The 20,701-nt window shown below is 39.2% G+C and overlaps 1 protein-coding gene across 1 annotated transcript; it reads right to left on the bottom strand.

Annotated features, from left to right (window-relative positions):
- Nucleotides 1-375: 375 nt before the first annotated feature.
- On the bottom strand, nucleotides 376-1,119 carry LOC129926225 (uncharacterized). Its single transcript, XM_056028789.1, has one exon. It carries the CDS (start codon nucleotides 1,117-1,119, stop codon nucleotides 376-378), a length of 744 nt encoding a protein of 247 aa, XP_055884764.1.
- Between the last annotated feature and the right edge of the window lie 19,582 nt (nucleotides 1,120-20,701).

Raw genomic sequence — 20,701 nt, forward strand, 5'->3', positions numbered from 1 at the left:
TATTTTTTAGTTTGACAAAGTCTCGGACGTTTCTATAATAATGAAAACATCTTATGTCTTAGTCCAAGCCAACTGCAGAAAATGTGGGGACGGCAGCGAACAAGATTCAAACTCAAAATCATCTTGGCGACATTTCAAACCCCCCATGCCTCTCCACTAAACAGTCACTACGAGCAGCAACCATTACTGAACATACATAAATATAGCAACAATGTAGCTAGTACAATATACCATTAGGTTCTCTATGACACTTCTAGATGTGGGTTCCATTAAGTTCTGTATGACACTTCTAGATAAGGTTTCCATTAGTTGTCTGTGACACTTCTAGATGTGGGTTCCATTAGTTGTCTTTGACACTTCTAGATGTGGGTTCCATTAGTTCTGTATGACACTTCTAGTTGAGGCTTCCATTAAGTTCTGTATGACACTTCTAGTTGAGGCTTCCATTAAGTTCTGTGTGACTCTTCTAGTTGATGCTTCCATTAAGTTATGTGTGACACTTCTAGTTGAGGCTTCCATTAAGTTCTGTGTGACACTTCTAGTTGAGGCTTCCATTAAGTTATGTGTGACACTTCTAGTTGAGGCTTCCATTAAGTTCTGTGTGACACTTCTAGTTGAGGCTTCCATTAAGTTATGTGTGACACTTCTAGTTGAGGCTTCCATTAAGTTCTGTGTGATACTTCTAGATGAGGCTTCCATTAAGTTCTGTGTGACACTTCTAGTTGAGGCTTCCATTAAGTTCTGTGTGACACTTCTAGTTGAGGCTTCCATTAAGTTCTGTGTGACACTTCTAGTTGAGGCTTCCATTAAGTTCTGTGTGACACTTCTAGTTGAGGCTTCCATTAAGTTCTGTGTGACACTTCTAGTTGAGGCTTCCATTAAGTTCTGTGTGATACTTCTAGATGAGGCTTCCATTAAGTTCTGTGTGACACTTCTAGTTGAGGCTTCCATTAAGTTCTGTGTGACACTTCTAGTTGAGGCTTCCATTAAGTTCTGTGTGACACTTCTAGTTGAGGCTTCCGTTAAGTTCTGTGTGACATTTCTAGTTGAGGCTTCCATTAAGTTCTGTATGACACTTCTAGTTGAGGCTTCCATTAAGTTCTGTGTGACTCTTCTCATTCTAATGATTGTTACGTAAGAGAAGTGGCATGTGTGGCTGAGTTGCAAAAGCCGCTTGGCTATCAATCAAGTTCGATTCTCGACTGAACGCCTAAAGGCACCACAGAAACCTTCTCCCAGATACCTCTTCCCTCCCCCCCCCCCAACTGGACCAAAATGCTCCGATCATGAAAATTGCGCTATATAAAAAAACAATTTTGTAAAAATTATTTTGCAGTAAGGATGTAAACCTGCCCATCCTAAATCTTAGAAGTGAATGTCCGATCTGTTTTGGGTGCCACTAGGCGTCATACCTTGTTAGTTTGTTAAAGACACAGAGGGCACAACAAACGAATCGGTGTGTGTGGGGGGGGGGGGGGGCGGGGAAATTTAATGATACTTTTCTTCCTTGACATAACATTCTAGCTGTTATGTATGACATTGACAAATACGTTTTTAGAACCGGTCTAAATAAAGAATGTCTGTTTTTAAACTTGTTAACAATGTTAATAATGGAATTTATATTTTGTTCGTACATCTACTCTTATTGTCTTATATTAAGATAATAAACACCGTAAACACGTAACAAATAATAGTAGCATAAACCGCTTGGCTTACTATTAGGAACTCATTCTTTCCACATGATGTATCTTATATACTAAAGACGTGACTTCAAAAAAGAAGATAATAACGTTCCACGCATTTCATGTGTCCATCGAGTCATGTGTGTTAATCAATGAGTTAAAACTAAGTGGTTGGTTTTCCTGGCTTCTTCTTCTTTGTTCTCGTTTGACATATTGTAGAGTTCAGATCAGTAAGCCTAGATCTGAGATGAACCGCGCAGTGGTGTCCTGATCAGGCAGTTCAGATCAGTAAACCTAGATCTGAGATGAACCGCGCAGTGGTGTCCTGATCAGGCAGTTCAGATCAGTAAACCTAGATCTGAGATGAACCGCGCAGTGGTGTCCTGATCAGGCAGTTCAGATCAGTAAACCTAGATCTGAGATGAACCGCGCAGTGGTGTCCTGATCAGGCAGTTCTCCGTATAGTTTTTGTTCTATAGGAGTGTTTTGGAGCCAGAGTTTTGTTCGGGCCTTTTGAAATAGTATGCAGCTTTGAAGCACATTGTCAGCATTTACTTCTGATGCTCCACAAGGGCAGGTTTCCTTGATGATTCAGTCAACCCATTCCGTTCTCTAATGGCACTAGTAAAGAAGGTGCACTTGTACGAATATGTTCTAACGTATGGAATAAGAAATGCGTCTCTATCTTAGTGTCTTCCTGAATCTTTCATTTTAACTTAAGCGGAGTTGTAACTGAGCGCCCTAAAGGCAACACAGAAATCATCTCCCAGATACCCGCCCCCCCCCCCCTTTTTTTTTCCCCACAGGTCAACAAAATAGATCGGACCATATAAAAATAAAGACCGATAAAAATACTGAAGAAAATAATATATTGACAAGCAACCTCATCTATGTTGCAATTCAGTAACGATTCTAATAGGTGTGGTGTCCTGCCTGTGGAATCCCGCCGTGCAGAAGCCCGCACAAGCGAGCTGGTGGTTCTTCTAAATCTGCCCGTGTGGAGTGTCACCAGAGAATGCTGACCATGTCCTTCAAAACTGTTCTGTTTACCATGAGGCCCGTACAAGACACTGGCCCCAAAACACCCCAATAGAAAGAAAACTATATGGAGAGCTCTCTGACTTGGAAATCACTGCCCAGTTCATCTCACATATTGGTCTAGTCATCTGAATGCCCCAACATAAAAATGAAACCGAGGAAGAAAAAGAAGAATACAGTCTATGGACAAAATAAAGACAAGTTTCAACCAGCACACAAAGTACACCACCACTGAACTCAGATACCAGCTTAACCAGACATGAGATATATAAGCCTGTCTTGGGATAGACACATAAGGATGTTGACATTGAATGTAACTTAGAGTTGTTGTTTTTTTTATTTGAACAAAAGGCTTTAAAACGTTTTTGTTTCAAGTAGACATTTTCTCACGAATAGAGACATTTGGCCTTTTCAGGCTGTCCGTAAATTTACGGTTGATTCACAACACTGAAACAGTGGCTGTCAATATTTTCGGAGGCGTTTTTTGCTGAGCATTGTATTGCATGTCTAATCAGGAGGTTTATTTTAATAGAACAATTGAACTAATAGGTCTGCTTCGAAGTGCCGGCCACCAATGTCAACTTTCCCACGGTTAAATGACATCCGGGTGATTTCGCTACACAATGTACTCTTGAAAACATCCATACAAGTTGTTTACAACACAAACACAAGGGAGAATACTGTTTGTCTCAGCAGGATTACGTCGCTTGTTTAGAAGCGATGTTCGCAGAGTTTAAGAGTCTACAGTTAATAATACTGCTGAACATAGTGTAGCTGCCTTACACATTTCAAAACTTGCAGGGGCGTAGCTAGGGTGATGGGAGGGGGCCAAATTTTAAAATCCCCCGGGCCCCCACTTGACGGGCCCCCAAATGAATTTTTTGTACATTAAATATTAAGCTAATATCATGTTAATGATCTACAACAGATATGATTTTCTCTCTGCGGCAGCTACAGGAGAAGAGCAGAGAACAAAAGCAGCCCCTCTTCATAGCTTTTATTGATTTGACCAAGGCCTTTGACCTTGTTAGCAGAAGCGGTCTGTTTGCTGTACTAGAGAGAATCGGCTGTCCAAATAAGTTAAGAAAACTAGTGTCAGCTTTTCACGAAAATATGCAGGGCACCGTTCAGTTTGAAAGTTCTTCCTCCAGGCCATTCTCCATTAAGAGCGGTGTAAAACAAGGATGTGTACTGGCCCCTACACTATTTGGCATCTTCTTCTCAGTCGTACTATCCAGTGCTTTTAAATCCCTGGAAGACGGAATATACATCCATAGCAGATCCGATGGAAGGCTCTTTAACCTGGCACGTCTTAAAGCCAAAACGAAAAAGCGTCGTATTTTGATAAGGGAGCTGCTGTTTGCCGATGACGCGGCACTCGTATCTCACTCACAAGGAGGTCTACAGAAGCTAGTGAACGCCTTAGCAGCTGCTTGTCAAGAGTTTAGCCTTACTATAAGTCTCTCCAAGACCGAAATCCTGGCACAAGACGTTGCAGAAATACCTATAATACAAATTGGGAACCACACCCTTTCAGTGGTGCAGGAATTTACCTACTTGGGTTCAACAATTGTCAGTAACCTAGACTTAGACATCGAGCTGACAAAAAGGATAGGAAAAGCTACCACAGCATTGGCAAAACTCTCCAAGCGCGTCTGGGAAAATGGTAAATTGACCACAGCGACCAAAATCCTAGTCTACAACGCCTGTGTTGTGAGCACTCTCCTTTATGGCAGTGAAAGCTGGTCAACATACATGTACCAAGAGCACAGATTGAATAGTTTCCACTTGCGCTGCCTGAGACGCATAATGGGCATCTCTTGGAGGGACCATGTCTCCAATCAGGAAGTTTTGAGACTGGCCAATATGAACAGCATGTATGCTCTCCTGACACAAAGGAGATTACGCTGGCTCGGACATGTCACCCGCATGCCAGATGGTAGAATCCCGAAAGATATCTTATATGCTGAGCTTGTGGAAGGAGTCAGACCCAAGGGCCGCCCAAGACTAACATATAGAGATGTCTGCAAGCGAGACATGAGAGCCTCAGGCATCAGTGAAAGTATGTGGGAAAACATAGCCAAAGACCGGAGTGCATGGAGACAGACTGTGCGTGCTGGGACAACCCTTGCTGAGAACAAAAGAATTGAAGCGGCTTTAATCAAGAGGGAAAAAATGAAAGCTGCCCTGTCTGCTAGCCCTAAATCAGAGGCATACACATGTACGAATTGTGGCAAAGTCTGCCGTTCTAAAATTGGCTTGATTAGCCACACCAGATTCTGCCCCGTCTCAAGATTAAGCCAAAACCAGTGACTCACTTGGGCGCATCCATTGCCTTTCGAGACAAAAGGAGCCATATAATATCATGTTATCTTGCTATTCATGTTGTTATGTAAATTATTGACCATGTTGCATGTATTAGACACATTAGACATATATTTATTAAGTACATGATCTCACGTCATAATGTCGAAATGCAGGGGCCCTTAAAGAGGCCCCCCGGACCCCTAAATCCCTAGCTGCGCCACTGAAAACTTGATTTCCTGATTTAGAACTCAGTCTTGGATTTAAAACAAACAAACATGGATTCCCATCTTCATATTTCCTTTAAAAAAAATCAGATATACCAGTATTCTTATCTTATATATTACAGACGTTACTTCAAACAAGAAGATATATCAGTTTTCTTATCTTATATATTACAGACGTTACTTCAAACAAGAAGATATATCAGTTTTCTTATCTTATATATTACAGACGTTACTTCAAACAAGAAGATATATCAGTTTTCTTATCTTATATATTACAGACGTTACTTCAAACAAGAAGATATATCAGTTTTCTTATCTTAGATATTACAGACGTTACTTCAAACAAGAAGATAATTACGTCCTACAGATTTCATGTGTCCATCTAGTCATGTTTGTTGATCAATGAGAAACTCTGCTAAGCCGTTGGTTTTCCTGGCTGATTCAGGCAACCCATTCCATTCTCCAAGGGCACAAGGAAAGAAGGAACACTTGTACGACTATGTTGTAGCGTATGGAATAAAACAATGTGCCTCTATCTTTGTGTCTTTCTGAGTATTTCAATAGGCCTTGCTTTTCAATTAGTTAATGACGGTTCAGTGTTTCATTTTATAGCTACTTTACTTTTTATTCTTCTGACCTGAAGGGATTTTACTAATGGTTTTACTCTAATCAAATTTGGATATTCGTTTGTTATAAATCTCATTGCTCTATTTTGTATTTGTTCTAGTTTCTTTATGGTTTCTTGAGTTGAGGAATTCCTAACAAAAGAACCATACTTAATATAAACCATACTTAATATAAACCATACTTAATATAAACCTACATATACAAGCCATCCTAATAAATAAATTTTAGCAAAAATAGAGAATTTATTTTAAGCCAGCTTAGAGTTGTTTTTTTTTTATTCAGTGACATTTTCTATTAAACTGGCCTAGTTTTTATTTTTAAATTGAGCTCGTTTCTTTTCGTAGTCCTTGTTTTTAACTATTCTTTCATTTAAATTTAGATATTTTTAATGTACAGGGAACTGGTTAAGATTTCAAACTTTTGACATATGACTTAAAATACATTTGACTTGTTTGTGGTACAAGAAGGATGTAAATACAAATAGAAAAAAAAAAGGGGGGGGGGGCGAAAGGAGACTCGTAAACAAGTTAACTTGTGTGACAACACTTTCTGGGCGGTCCGAAATCTGGTCATCTGCTAATCCCACTTAATGGCCGCTTCGTGTCACATCTTTTAAAGCTTGACACTGAGTTTGTCACATTACGTCACAGTGGGGAGGGGGGTGAAATGATTGGGGTGGGGTGGGCCACGACATTTACTGCTGGAAGATCCGGAAACTGTTATTGCCTGCAGGTGCGTGCGATGATTATCAGGGGCACTCCATCTACACGGTGACGTCTCAGCTGACCACATTGACCAACGACCGAAAGAAGACTACCTGTCAGGAAGAGGAAAAACAACTTTAGGAAGCTCTTATTTCTTATAGGATATTTTCTTCCCTAACACTGGATGGGAGTGGGGCGGGAGGTCTTACAGATATCGCTTAAAGCAGTTTATATAATAACACTATATGACCAAACTATTTCACTTCCATTTCCTGTTGTTGTAGATTTAACTTTTAGGTTTGAATTTTTGTTAGAGGACGATTCATTGTTACAAGCTGCTTAAACCGTAGACTATTAGATAGAAATTAGTTTCTAAAACTTTGTGATTCAACGCTGAAGTTCCCTTGTGATATTTGCCTTTAAAAGATGGTTAAAAATGATACTTGAAAAAAAAAAAAGGATGATGTTTCAAGGCAGTGTTTCCCAATTTTTTTCCTTAATAGAACACTTCGCACATTCTGAGAATTTAGCGGAACACTTTGCTTATATTTTGTAGAGAGATTAATTCACGTGTTGATCTACAAGTTGATTCTTCCAGTAGTTCGTAGAACACCTAGCCAGGCCTAGCAGAACACTAGGGTTCCGCGGAACACAGTTTGAGAAACACTGTTTTAATGTAACCAAAGGACACCATGACGTTGGACTCAAGATCTTTTATTTAAAAACTAGATCCATGGATACAAAGAAACAACAAAAGATGATAGACATCGATACCTGTTCTGTTATCTTCCTAAACATATATAGACTCAGTCACATAAGTCACAAATCCAAAATAAATAAATAAATAAAACCTCTACCAAGAAACCAGTTAATTAATTTGTAATTTTTATTATACTTGCTAATATTCTTGTAATAATACACCTTATTATACTTCTTATCATCATTGTTATTATACTTATGGCTTTTCTTATAATACTAACATCCCAGTGCGACTTGGACCTTTGTCGAATTTAATACCAAGCTAATAGTTGATGGTCAAACTACCGAGAATGACCCTGCCTTTGGTATCGACTAAAGCTACTGTAGCGAACGTTAAGCTATGGAAGGGGGAGGGGAGGAGGGTCAAGCTGTAAAATGGGTGACGTTGATGTGATTTCCTTCTGAAAACCGAAAACATTTTTTTCTCTTTTGTGACATCACTGACCATTAAGATAGCCAACTGACCGCGGCTCCGTCTTAAGTGTAATTTATAGGAAAAGAGCTTACGTGATGGCCTTAAGGCTAAATAAAGACTGTCTCGCCTCTGACCACGCCTTGATTGACCACCGGGGCAAGGGGCATTTTAGAATGACCCGCTTGCTTTCTCAAGAGCAAACAAAAGAGGGCCCACGTAACCCTTTTCTACTTTCAGGGCGTCCGGTTAATGTCACTTAAATGGTAGTTAAAGAAAGTCTGTGGTCAAGGTTGACCATCAAAAGGGAACACGCCACGTGGGACTTGACCAGAGCAGCCTGGGTTGGCATGATAAGTGCAAACATTAAGAAATCCATCCATCTTCGAGTCGTAATATATTACACCATGTCACGAGCACATCTACATTCTAGTCAAAGTTTACGTTGTTTTATCCCGATAATTGTATAAGTAGTACGTAAAGCACCGGTGTAAGTTGAAAAATGAATGCATTCGGTGTTTGTTCTGGCTTTACTTTGTGAGACGCTCCTACAGCCCAACAATAACTTCGCCCCAGCATTTCCCCGTCATTTGAATAGTCCTCGAAAGACAACAATCACTGGATGGCGACACTTGAGGACCATTTGAAGACAATCTCAATAATTCATCATCGAAATAACTCCAGCTGTCTTCCAAGTGGTTCCCTCTCTACAGTAGTGTCCCCTGCCCGCAACCTGGACCTTGTCTTCAGTGACTATCTCCAGTTTACTGTCTACAGAAGAAAAAAAAATCTTCCTCCAGCTATCTCGCCCCACCTCATGTAGAGTGCACTCATCTCAGTGGTGCCTCCATAGGTTATCATTTTGTATATATTTGTGTCGTCTTTGGGGGAGTTATCACTCCGGGAGGGCCGGGCCAGCGATATCGCAGGCGCCACCGAGACGCGAGAGATAGGGAATGGGGTGGGAAGTGAGCAACTAGTAAGGGATGAAGATATCTACATGTGATATGGGGGGGGGGGCGCCTGTTTCCCTACCTGCACCACATTTCCTAATTCACATTGACTCCCTCGCTCGCCATGCCGTCAATTCGTCTAATACTTAGCTTTGACATTATCTGCTGCACTAATGCATATTTCAAAACTATGCCAGACAACGTACAGAAGTGGAGAGGCTGGGAAATTTTTTTTAAAAAAGGATGGGGGGGGGGGGGGATAAGTGTTGGGTTTTTCCACTAGTTTGTTTCATTACGCCATTTGTCTACATGTTTTTTTCCTGTATACGATGAAATAAGAAAAACAGAAAAAAAAGTTTAAAAAAAAAAAACGTAGAAAGTGTCATTGTATCAATTAGTTTGGGTCAGTCATAGAATTAAATTTGTAATTACAACTAGAATCTAAACCAACAGCAATAAATCTGTGCGATTAGAGATATTTTTACCAATTGTTTTTGTTTAGCGAAGGTGAGGGCATAATAAAAAGGTTATCTGGGTAAATTTTTACCGCAATAGCTTTTTAAAAGCATTTATAATATTAAAAAGAAAGGGGGAACGACCTAAATTCGAACTCGTGACTCAAGCCTCCTCAAGCGTGACCTCCGTGACTTCTATGTCGAAGGTGCCGCCTCAAGCCGACATACTGACCGCTCTGGTTGTGAGGCGCCTATGAAAATAGAAGATTGTATTATTATCTATTGTTTGTTACAAACTTACTTTAAATTTGGCGACCTATAAAGGGGACTAATTCGGCTTATACCACCACTTTGGTCGAACACATATCCCTTGTTCGAGATACCAAACAAAATAATTTATTACCAATTCACTAATTGGTTCACTTTTTAAAATTGATTCTTGTGCTGTCAGGTACAAGAAATAATTGTGCAACATTTCAGCTTGATCCGAGATTGGGTATAGGAGAAATAACGTGTACAAATACCTATTTAGGTCATCTTTCACGAAAGCCAAAGGTCACCTGATAGTGTGCTGACTGAAGCTTGGTTTGTGGATAAGATCTCATCATCTTTGTCCTTGTTCAAACATGGTGGCCGGTCCACGAGGTCACGTGATATATTCAACAAAATAAGGTTACATCACTAAGTTGCATGTGCATGTCTAAAATGGTGCTGCGCGGTGTGAATCCGTTCAAAATGTCTTTTGGGTTACAAACAATTGAGGTTTGACAACGAAACTCAACCCTTATATAGCTAGTAGGCCTACCATAAAATGGTTAATTAGTGCGTGATTGCAATAATAATAATAAATTGCTTAATATTGCACTTCACTGTATAGATTGCTGTATAGATTCACTGCCAGATTTCCGATGCTCAAATCACCATTGTCAATATTCCTGGATTCGTTTAAAAAGAACAACTTTTTAATGTTACTTCTTGCATCTACTACAATTAGACAAAAAATCCTTATCATTACTGATGATTAGAACCAATTGGTATTGAGATCTCTATTTAAAAGTGTGTCTTATACTAAATGTTTAAGAAAACTAATCCCGAATATTTTGTATTTTTCTTATTCAAGATGAAACAAAATCCAGAAATGTTACACAAATAAATGAAGTACCTATTTCTCCTATACTATTCTTGCGTTGCGCTGGATTGGGGGGGGGGGCGGTGAAATTAAAAGTCACTTAAAAAAATACTTTTTAGTGCTCCAACTAGCTCATCGGTTAGACACATCATATACATATATATATATATCTATACTATAAAGTAGAAAGTAAGGCGTACGTTTGTCCCGAATATAAATAAAAACCGTTTAACCAATCTTGATGAAACTTTGCACAAATGTTCCTTGGGTACTCTCTGGAACCATGACGTATGTATAGATCTAGTAGCCCTAAAACAAACTAAAGACCCTCAAAAAAAAAAAAAAAAGTTGCCCAACTCTATGAAAGTATTACTTTTTCATGGATCTAGGCCATATTTACCATGTTTATATCGAAAGGATCAAAATCTAGATCTAATTTTTAAAACTACACTTTGTAGAGATAGTTTTTTTACTTTGACACATGAAAATACAAAACATAGTCTATTGATATCATTATTTAATCAAATTAACCTTCAAACTTGTGTTTCAAAAGCATTTTTACATAAATGCGTTCCTTATAACTGCGAATTTACACGACCTGACGTACTTTATAATCCCATTCATTTAACAAATCGGGTAAACCCGTTTTAATTGTACTTTATATCCTATTCATCTAGCGCTCCTTTCGTTTTTAATAGATATGAATGTATCGGCTTAACGGGTAAACCCATTTTTGTAAAACAACTTTTATTTTCGTGGCGAAACAGAAAAACTTGAAATGGATCATTAGCTAACTTTAACATACATCTAAATCCAATCCACTAGATTAGTAAACACAAACAAAGGCCCTCAGGCCGTGGGTAATGTCCGGCTAGTATATATATATATATATATATATATATATATATATATATATATATATATATATATATATATATATATATATATATATATAATATACACACACGTCTATCTGAGTGTAATGAAGCGTGCTAGTTTTCTTGTAATGAGCTTAAAATAGACACTACATTTTCACTACATCTAGGACGTATAATGTATTAGGCTTCGTCTGGACTCTCTAGAGTACTTATATAGATACTTATGATCTTTTCAATCTGCCTAATGCTTTCAGCCATCAGATTAAAATGACTTGTAAAAAACTATAAAACTCAGATTTTATTAGTATTATTATGCAGTCTCGTGAACCAATTTAAATTAGTACAATGCACCCCCGCCCACCAACAAAAAAAAAAAAGTGGTTGCTACGACTTAGGACTAGGCCGAGACATGTGACGAGTTATTGGTCACTACTGCCCACAGGTTGTGACGTCGCAGGTTCTTCTATGACCATCGGTCTCGGCTAGGCCAACCTTCTGCTTTGGAAAGAAGTGGGCACGTAACTACAGTTTGATGAGCTTAATACAGGACCAGGCAGCCATCCAATCGTTTGCTTTCTGCATGTTTGTTTGTAAAATGTACATGTTCCCGCAAGACGACGAGGGATGGAAGCGGGCAGGGTATGACCCCTGGACCATCGAGGCAACCGAACGACATTCTAGTCCGCCCTAAATGGTGCAGCGCGGTGCCTTTAGGTTAAATCATGGAACCATACTGGTTAAATCTGTATTGACGTGTCGACAGAGTTGGAAGACTGTTTACTTTATAAATATAAATTTTATTGCGTGGCACAACAATATTTCTACATTATTTTTTTGGTCATTTCAATCTCTATCTTCTAAACGTAAATAACTAAACTCAAATGTGATCAACTATTTTTGAGAGTTATCTATTAATTGACGTGTCAGTGTTTATAGACGACTGTTTGGGTTCCACACGTGTGACTGTTGCTTTTATCTTAATTGACAGACTTTTTTTTTTATATATCTACCTCAATTTTTTTTGTAAATACAGAGACATTGTATTCGCTCCCTCCCCTCCCTGCTTCCCCGCCCCTTAAACGCCTGATACAGACGAAATAATTAGTTTTCCGGGACAAGTTGCCTAATGTATGCCTATGTTCGCTCGTCAGGTGTAGGCATAGGGAATGAATGAGTTTAAGTGCTGGGAAGGGGGGTTGAAGGGCAGCAGAATTAGATAGGGGATTAAATGAACGGGTGGTAGTAAAAGGGGGGGGGGACATGCTGGTGCCAGTCTGTCTGACGTGGTTTTTAACTCTCGGCAGTGGAGAGTAAAGAACCAGTGAAAGATCCGCCCCCCACATGCGAGGACGCATCGCAAACTGTATATAAATATGTAAGCTTACGCGTATGTCTACAAGTGCAGTGTGTGTGTGTGAGAGAGAGAGAGAAGGCAGGTGTGTGCGTGTGAGTATAGCAAAAATCTCTGTTTGTACATATATGTTTGCAGACTTAGTTACTTAGCCCCTTCGAGGTATACAAGGAAGGGAGAGAACTGGGTAAATAAAACATGTCTAAAAAGGGGAGAGGTGGGGATAAGTCATCTCTTGTACAGAAAGGAAGGAAAGATGTGGGAACAAATAAGAGAAATACGACGGAGGTGAAAGGGGGGAGTGGGCACCTAAGGAGGGAAAGATTACCACCAGGTGTCGCTGAAACAAACTGTTGCCAACTAAACCCCACGTGATGCTCTATTACCATAATGCTGATCTTATTATGCCACATTGCATGTTAGCCCGACCACCTGCCGCTGGTCCCTAGCAGAGTTCACCGAGGACCAGACCTGGAGCTAGTCATCTGACATCACTGGCATTCCTTCACCACCACCCCCTCCCTCCCACAACTAATCTCAGCTGACTTCCCTCACACACACACACCCTTTTTTTTTCTTTGCGTCGCATATGTTCATTTGAATGAAAGTGTTCCACCTCTCTCTCTTAAGTCTTTAACTACATCGCTTGAAGCTTGAAGAAGTTTGAATTAACTTTGCTTTGAATGAAGTCTGGCTATCTCTACAAATTAAATTTTGTCTGCCATTTTACACTTAGCCACTTTATGCCAGACTTTGTTAGCCCTTTACACCAGACTTTGTGAAGTTAACTCTTTACACCAGACTTAGCCAACCTTTTAATTAGATTTAACTACCCTTTTCACGAGACTTAGCTAACCCTATACACACAGACTTAACTAACCCTTTACATTACATTTGGCTATCCTATTACATTAGATTTAGCTACTTTTTTTTTTACACGAGATTTGTTTAACCCTTTACACCCAGACTTAACTAGACCTTTACATTAGACTTAGTTATCGTTTACATCTTTAACTGTAACCAATCAACAATGGCGTATAGACAGTAGACTGAGTAGAGGTTAGGTTTCGGCCATTATTTCAGACGTCCGGACGTCGTTCAAGATAAGGCAAAAAGATGTAGTTCTGCCCACTACGGGTGCGACTCATAAAATTGACGCATTTTTACACTAAAAGAATGGTAGAGGGAGATGTAGTGGGCCCCCCTCCCCGCATTGTCACAGAAGAAATGAAATACCCCATAACGTAAAGTGTTTGTCATGTTTCGGATGTTCCTTCTGAGTTGAAGATAGTTTACTTCCTAGTCCAAACCTCCCGCAGGACGACGAGGCATGGGAGATGCCAGGGTTTGAACCCGGGACCATCGATATCTAATCTTACGAATTACAGAAGTTACTTAAAAAAAAGATAATTACGTCCTAAGCATTTCATGTGTCAATCTAGTCATGCATGTTAATCAATTAGTTAATATCTGCTACGTCGTTGACTTTCCTGACTGATTCAGGCAACCCATTCCATTCTTTAATGGCACTAGGAAAGAAGGAGCACTTGTACGAATGTGTTCTAGCGTATGGAAATAGAAATGTGCCTCTATCTTCGTGTCTTTCTGAGTATTTCATTAGTTTTTTGTTTTTCTATTTGTAAATTACATTATTGTTTAGTGCTTTATGTATTATTTGAGACTTTAATTTTTGTTCTTCTGCTCTGAAGTGTTTCTAAGTTTAGTGATTTCACTAAAGGCTTTACTCTTATCAAAGGTGAATATTCGTTTGATATAAATCTCACTGCTTTATTTTCTATTTGTTCTAGTTTCTTTATGTTTTTCTTGAGTTGTAGAATCCAAAACAGAGGAGGCAAGTTCTTACATTTGTCTTACTTAAGTAAATAAACATTTCAGTTTTATGTTCTTGATTTGTAAGTGTTTTGCTTGATATTTTAAAATCAATTTACACCTGATGACCACACCTATAAGTATTAGTTTTTTTTCTTTGTATATATATATATATATATATATATATATATATATATATATATATATATATATATATATATATATATATATATATATATATATATATATTATACAGTGCTTTTTTTGTATAAAAAAAAATAGGTGCCGGTACTCAGTAGTTGATTGCCTAACTTTTAACTAGTAAAAATTAATAACATGTGTTAAAATACAAGAATAGTATTAATTTGGTTCAAAAAAAGGTAGGCCTACCGCTACGTCGTAAGGGTGTGCACCGTCACAAAAAAGCTCTATGTACATAATATATATATTGAACAAATCAATCCCAAGATTTTTGTAAATTTATCCACGAGATAACAAAAGATCAAGATGGCTCATCCGATCATTTTATGAAGACGTGTTTTCTAACAAATACAACCAACTAGATCTACTCATAGTCAAAGTATAGGAAACGAAATTTAACCCAAGACATCTAGAACTTAGGAGACAGTTTTTAACGGTTCCCCTTTCAGACTTTGAGATCTATAGGTCATCTATTTCTTTTGTAAATGGTTAACAAGCAGGGTGTCACGTGGCCAGACGCTTAACCACTCAGCCACCGCACCCCAAACTATAAAAGTAAGCTCTCGAAAAGTGCATGACCCCCCCCCCTCTTTTTTTTTTTCTGAAATTTAATATAAATTTTGATAGGCCCTAGACCTCTATATGTTAGTGACAATTTTTTGTTGTTGAGCGTAGAAATATGAACTGGTCAAATGTTAAATAACATAATAAAATAAAGAACAAATAGCCTACCATCCAGCCCCCCCCCCCCTTCTTTGCCCATTCCAGCAAACTCCCCCGCCCCCCCCCCCCCCACTTTTGTCTATTACTCTTCTATAAGGGAAGAACTATTGAGTGTGCAAATAATTGCATTGCTCAGACATAGTGTCGCCTCATTTCAAAGTCGTTATTCAAGGGCCATAATCATGGGAGGTAGGCAAGGGGAAGGAAGGGGCAGATCTTATAAATATTTCTCAAACATAGCTCCTCCTTTACACCTGCCCCCCACCACCCCACCGCAACGTCTTTTCTTTTTTTCCCTCATATTAAATTCAATCCTCAAAAAAAAAATTACATGCCTCTAAACCCATGACAGTTTAGTAAAATCCAGGTGGGGGGAAAAAAATAAAAGGAAAGAAGGGGAGATAACTAAATAAATCTCAGACCGTGGAGTAATTCTCTCCCCCTTCTTTTCAAAAACCCTCTTTTTTTTTTTTTCGTCTTGCGATGTAAAGCTTGCTGTGTGACCGCTGGCGCCGGCAATTCTAGTACTTAAAGTGTTTTGGAATGCGCCTGTATGGACCAACACGGACGCCAGGTGCGATCCAGACAGACTGTCGCCGTCGCTTACACCACAGTTTCCTCTTAACTGCCCTCCCAACCCCACCTCTTTCTCTCTTCTCCCCTCCCGCCCCCGCCGTCCACTCGCGCTTTCGGCTAAAAAAAGATTACTGTCACAAAACACACATACATGCCATCAAGCGTACTGCATCCTCTCTCTCTCCCTCTGTCTTTTATTAGACATTTTTCCCCCTCTTGACTGTCAGCGTACGTAAAGGGGACAGTGGAGTGTGTGTGTGAGAGAGAGAGAGAGAGAGGATAAGAGGGAGGGCTAGATTGTAGTGGTTGACCTCTTCTCTACTTCCCTCCCCCCCCCCCTTACCCCTCTCTTTCCTAATAATAGACAAGGACAGCTGACTGGGAGAAACATAACGAGAGAGACAGAGTGCGAGAGAGAGAGAGAGAGAGAAATAAAGGTCACGAGAATGACCTTGAATGAGTCGTAGTTGTAGGAGTGTGACGTCATATTTTCACCACAAAAAAAAAAAAGCGGAGGGGAAAGATCAACAGTTGTGGCCCTTAGAAACTGACCGAGTGTGTCTTCCTCAGAACGGACACCTGTTCGATGTGATCGATGGTCAGCAGCGGACATCCTTTTGACTAACTGGACCAGTCAATCTGACCTTTACCTGAACCACCCAAGTGGAAAGAACGTTCAATGTTGTTTTTTTTTGTTTTTCCTAGATCTCGATCTTTAGAGAATCTTAGTTTAAACTGAAGCGGCGAGGTGGCTGAGCGGTAAAGCTCTATGCTTGAGAACCGAAGTCCCGAGTTCAAACTTCGAATCCTGCTGAAAACTAGGATTTTTAATTTCGAGATCTTTGGGCGCCTCTGGGTCCACCCAGTTCTAATGGGTACCTGACGTTAGTTGGGGAAAAGTAAAGGCGGTTGGTCGTTGCGCTGGCCACAGAAACAGATGGCCAATACAACATCGGCCCTATAGATCGCAAGGTCTGAAATGAAACTATTTTAAACTAAACTTTTGGATAGACCAACATTTCGTTGTTTACAGACTGAAAAATGTTTATTGTATACAGAAGCAAAACAATAACGAAATATGAAATATCATTGTTTTTTATTTATATACATTGGAAACGTCTAATACGTTAGCGCTTATCATATATGAGTTTATCAAATCATGGTAGCAAATCTATAAATAGAAAAGTTGTTGGTGTATCCGCTGTACAGAATGATCAGCAACTTATTTGAGTGAACCATAGAATCATTGTATAAGTACTTTTATAACAGTACTGTTGAGTCAAATGTTCAAGCTCCCACGCTTGTAGCCAAAGACTTAGAAATACCTAGGTCTTTGCTTGTAGCCATGGACTTAGAAATACCTAGGTCTTTGCTTGTAGCCATGGACTTAGAAATACCTAGGTCTTTGCTTGTAGCCATGGACTTAGAAATACCTAGGTCTTTGCTTGTAGCCATGGACTTAGAAATACCTAGGTCTTTGCTTGTAGTCATGGACTTAGAAATACCTAGGTCTTTGCTTGTAGCCATGGACTTAGAAATACCTAGGTCTTTGCTTGTAGCCATGGACTTAGAAATACCTAGGTCTTTGCTTGTAGCCATGGACTTAGAAATACCTAGATCTTTGCTTGTAGCCATGGACTTAGAAATACCTAGGTCTTTGCTTGTAGCCATGGACTTAGAAATACCTAGGTCTTTGCTTGTAGCCATGGACTTAGAAATACCTAGGTCTTTGCTTGTAGCCATGGACATAGAAATACCTAGGTCTTTGCTTGTAGCCATGGACTTAGAAATACCTAGGTCTTTGCTTGTAGCCATGGACTTAGAAATACCTAGGTCTTTGCTTGTAGCCATGGACTTAGAAATACCTAGGTCTTTGCTTGTAGCCATGGACTTAGAAATACCTAGGTCTTTGCTTGTAGCCATGGAATTAGAAATATCTAGGTCCTTGCTTGTAGCCATAGACTTAGAAATATCTAGGTCTTTGCTTGTAGCCATAGACTTATAAATATCTAGGTCTTTGCTTGTAGCCATAGACTTAGAAATATCTAGGTCTTTGCTTGTAGCCATAGACTTAGAAATATCTAGGTCTTTGCTTGTAGCCATAGACTTAAAAATAACTAATTCTTTCACGTCTTTGCTAAGCCATGGACATAGAAATAACTAGTTGTTTCCATGGCTACAAGCAAAGACGGTGAAAAAACTAGATATTTCTATGTCCAGGCTAGGTCTCTGCTTGTAGCACAAAGTAGGCCTACTGTTTATTATTGTGTTGCCAACAGCGAGCTTTCAATATTTCCATGACATTGTTTAGTTAGTCTTTTTATTTTGAAATGTTTCCAAATTTGTCTTTATTTTGCATGAGATTTCCTTTACGTTTAAAATGTCTCCACGGTTCTCCGTATCGAGTTCTGTTCTTTTTCTATGTTGCTGTAGCTTGCGGCTTAAAAAATATAAACCTGACCTTACAATTTGAAATGCAAAGAAAGAGTAAAAACAAAAAATCTACTGAAAATCCCCAATGACATCCAAATTCATGACGTGAAATGTTTGTAGTCCTACATCTTAATATCAATTAGTTCGGTCACGTCATGTACTTCAAGTTGTAATAGATCTAGACTAACAACAATAAATCTGTGCGATTAGAAATAGTTTTATCGATTGTTTTTGTTTAGCGTTATTTCATGCTTTTAGTTTACTCGATGCGCTGTGATCCTATCACTTGTCTGGACCAGTTGAGGGAAATGAGAACGGCGGGTAGAAAATCTGTTTGAATTCGACGGTAATTGTTTATTAAAAGCATTTTAATTTTTTAAAAGGCGGGGGGGGGGTGAAGGGGGAAAACGACCTGAATTCGAACTCCTTGCTAAAGCTTACACAAACCGACATACAAACCACTCCGCTAGTGAGATGGTTATGAAAATAGAAGTTTGTTTCAAACTTTACTTCAAAGCGGCGACCTATTAAGGGGACTTATTCAGCTTATACCACCACTGCAGTCAAGTACAATTTCTTATCCTTGTTCAAGATGACAAACAAAAGAATTAATTATCAATAGTTAATTAACTAATTTGTTAATTTTTTTTCTTTATTGATTCTTGTGTTGTCGGGTACAAGAGATGATTGTGCAATATTTCAGATTGGGTGTCGGACACTGTCGGAGAAATAACGTGTACAAACACTTTACCAGACAGAGTGAGCTGATATAAACTTTGTAAAAAAAAATCTTTAAATGAACCCTAAGGGCTTAACCAATTGGTTATTGGCCCGGGTGCAAAGAACCCTCCTTCCTGCCATGGTTTCTACGCCGCTGCATAGACTCTAATTGTAATGTAATTAAAAATGTAGACTGGAGTTTGGTAGAACTGGTTGGGGGCAGGAAATGGGGGGTGGGGGTGGAATGAAGTTCGCTTATCTATAAAATGACTGAAGTACCGCACTGACACACTTGTGGACACTTGGTGACGTCTGCTGTCTTCTAACTTCCGGTACATCCCTCGTCAGTGTTGGAGACATTTCCTTCAAGTTTGATACGGAAAATAACAAAGTCTATTTTATGTATGTTGTTATTTCTATTTATTTATAGAGCGTGAACGAACACTGCATGCAAATGAACATTAACCAAAAACAAAACAAGGTTACAAAGACAGTTTGTCTGTTCTTTTATTGCCTAGTCACTGATGAATTTTCATTTACATTTTTTTTACCCCATTACTTCTACTTACGGATCCTCCATTTATGACCACAGAAAAACACGCCACTGAATCTAATGTGTGTTGACATGACTTGGAAGTTTCAGACATTCGGAAATGAGGATAACGTCAAGCTAATAGTCTAATCAATTCAATGGTCTAATAAAGCCAATGGTCTAGTCCAAATTTATTGCCGGACAGCAATGGCTCTGAGCCCGGAACAACCCAGTCCGAATCACAAGCAGCCATTACTTTTGTATTGCTACATACCCACACTTACACACCTACACTTACACACATAAAAATGATTGCGTGAAAACAAGTTGAAAACAAAAAGTGAAGTACGGATGGCTAACTGGTCGTGTGGTCTACGCTCTGGGGTGGCGTATCGATGGCTCCTAGTTCAAGCTCGCCACCACTCCAGTCGTCTCTCTGAGGTTTGGGGCAGTTTGAGCTAGAGTGTGGTCAACTTCACATTTGAAGCAGCATACGAAATATGTAAAAACAACAAGCGAACCCCCCCCCCCTTTTTTTTCTCTCGTGTATAAAGAACTATAAACGTAACTACAACCTTTTTTCTTCTACCATATAGGAAGTTGTTTGTTTAGCTCTCTCTACATATTTGGAATGCAACTAAACATTAATTGACCTCAAGTTTTATTTCTTTTTAAATACCTATATAACTAGTTGGACTTCCACACAAGGTCTATCACTTCGCCCTAACCATAGGCGTCCACATTTAGTTAGCCTCTAACCCAAACGCGGGCGTCAAATGTGGATGATCCATTATATATATATATTTTTTTTGGTTATATTTTTCTCTTAACTGTTACCCTGTTGCGTATGTGTTATGTATGTAAACAATGTGTGTAAGCATAGTGTGTGTAGGACTCGAGTTTCGTCCGACAATTTGTCGTGTTATGTAAATGATACTTGACAATGTTAGCACGTTTAAGCCGTAGACCGTGTCACAGATATGTTGTTGTTGTTTTTTTGAAGGCAGCTCCCTTACAGCCATCTTGAAGTCTTAACAATAACATCATCCCACTTGTAATTGTGTTACTCTCTAACCTCGGCATGCCTTTAAACTCTATTTTTGTTTTCTACACCGATCTAATACCAACAAAATGACGTCATCAGTCTGAGCAGTGTGTAAATGTCCA

The sequence above is a fragment of the Biomphalaria glabrata genome, chromosome 5, assembly GCF_947242115.1.
Source record: "Biomphalaria glabrata chromosome 5, xgBioGlab47.1, whole genome shotgun sequence".
Lineage (NCBI taxonomy): Eukaryota > Metazoa > Mollusca > Gastropoda > Planorbidae > Biomphalaria > Biomphalaria glabrata.

Coding starts and splice junctions, on each gene's coding strand:
- LOC129926225 (XM_056028789.1), bottom strand. CDS start 1,119: ATGAGAAGAGTCACACAGAACTTAATGGAAGCCTCAACTAGAAGTGTC.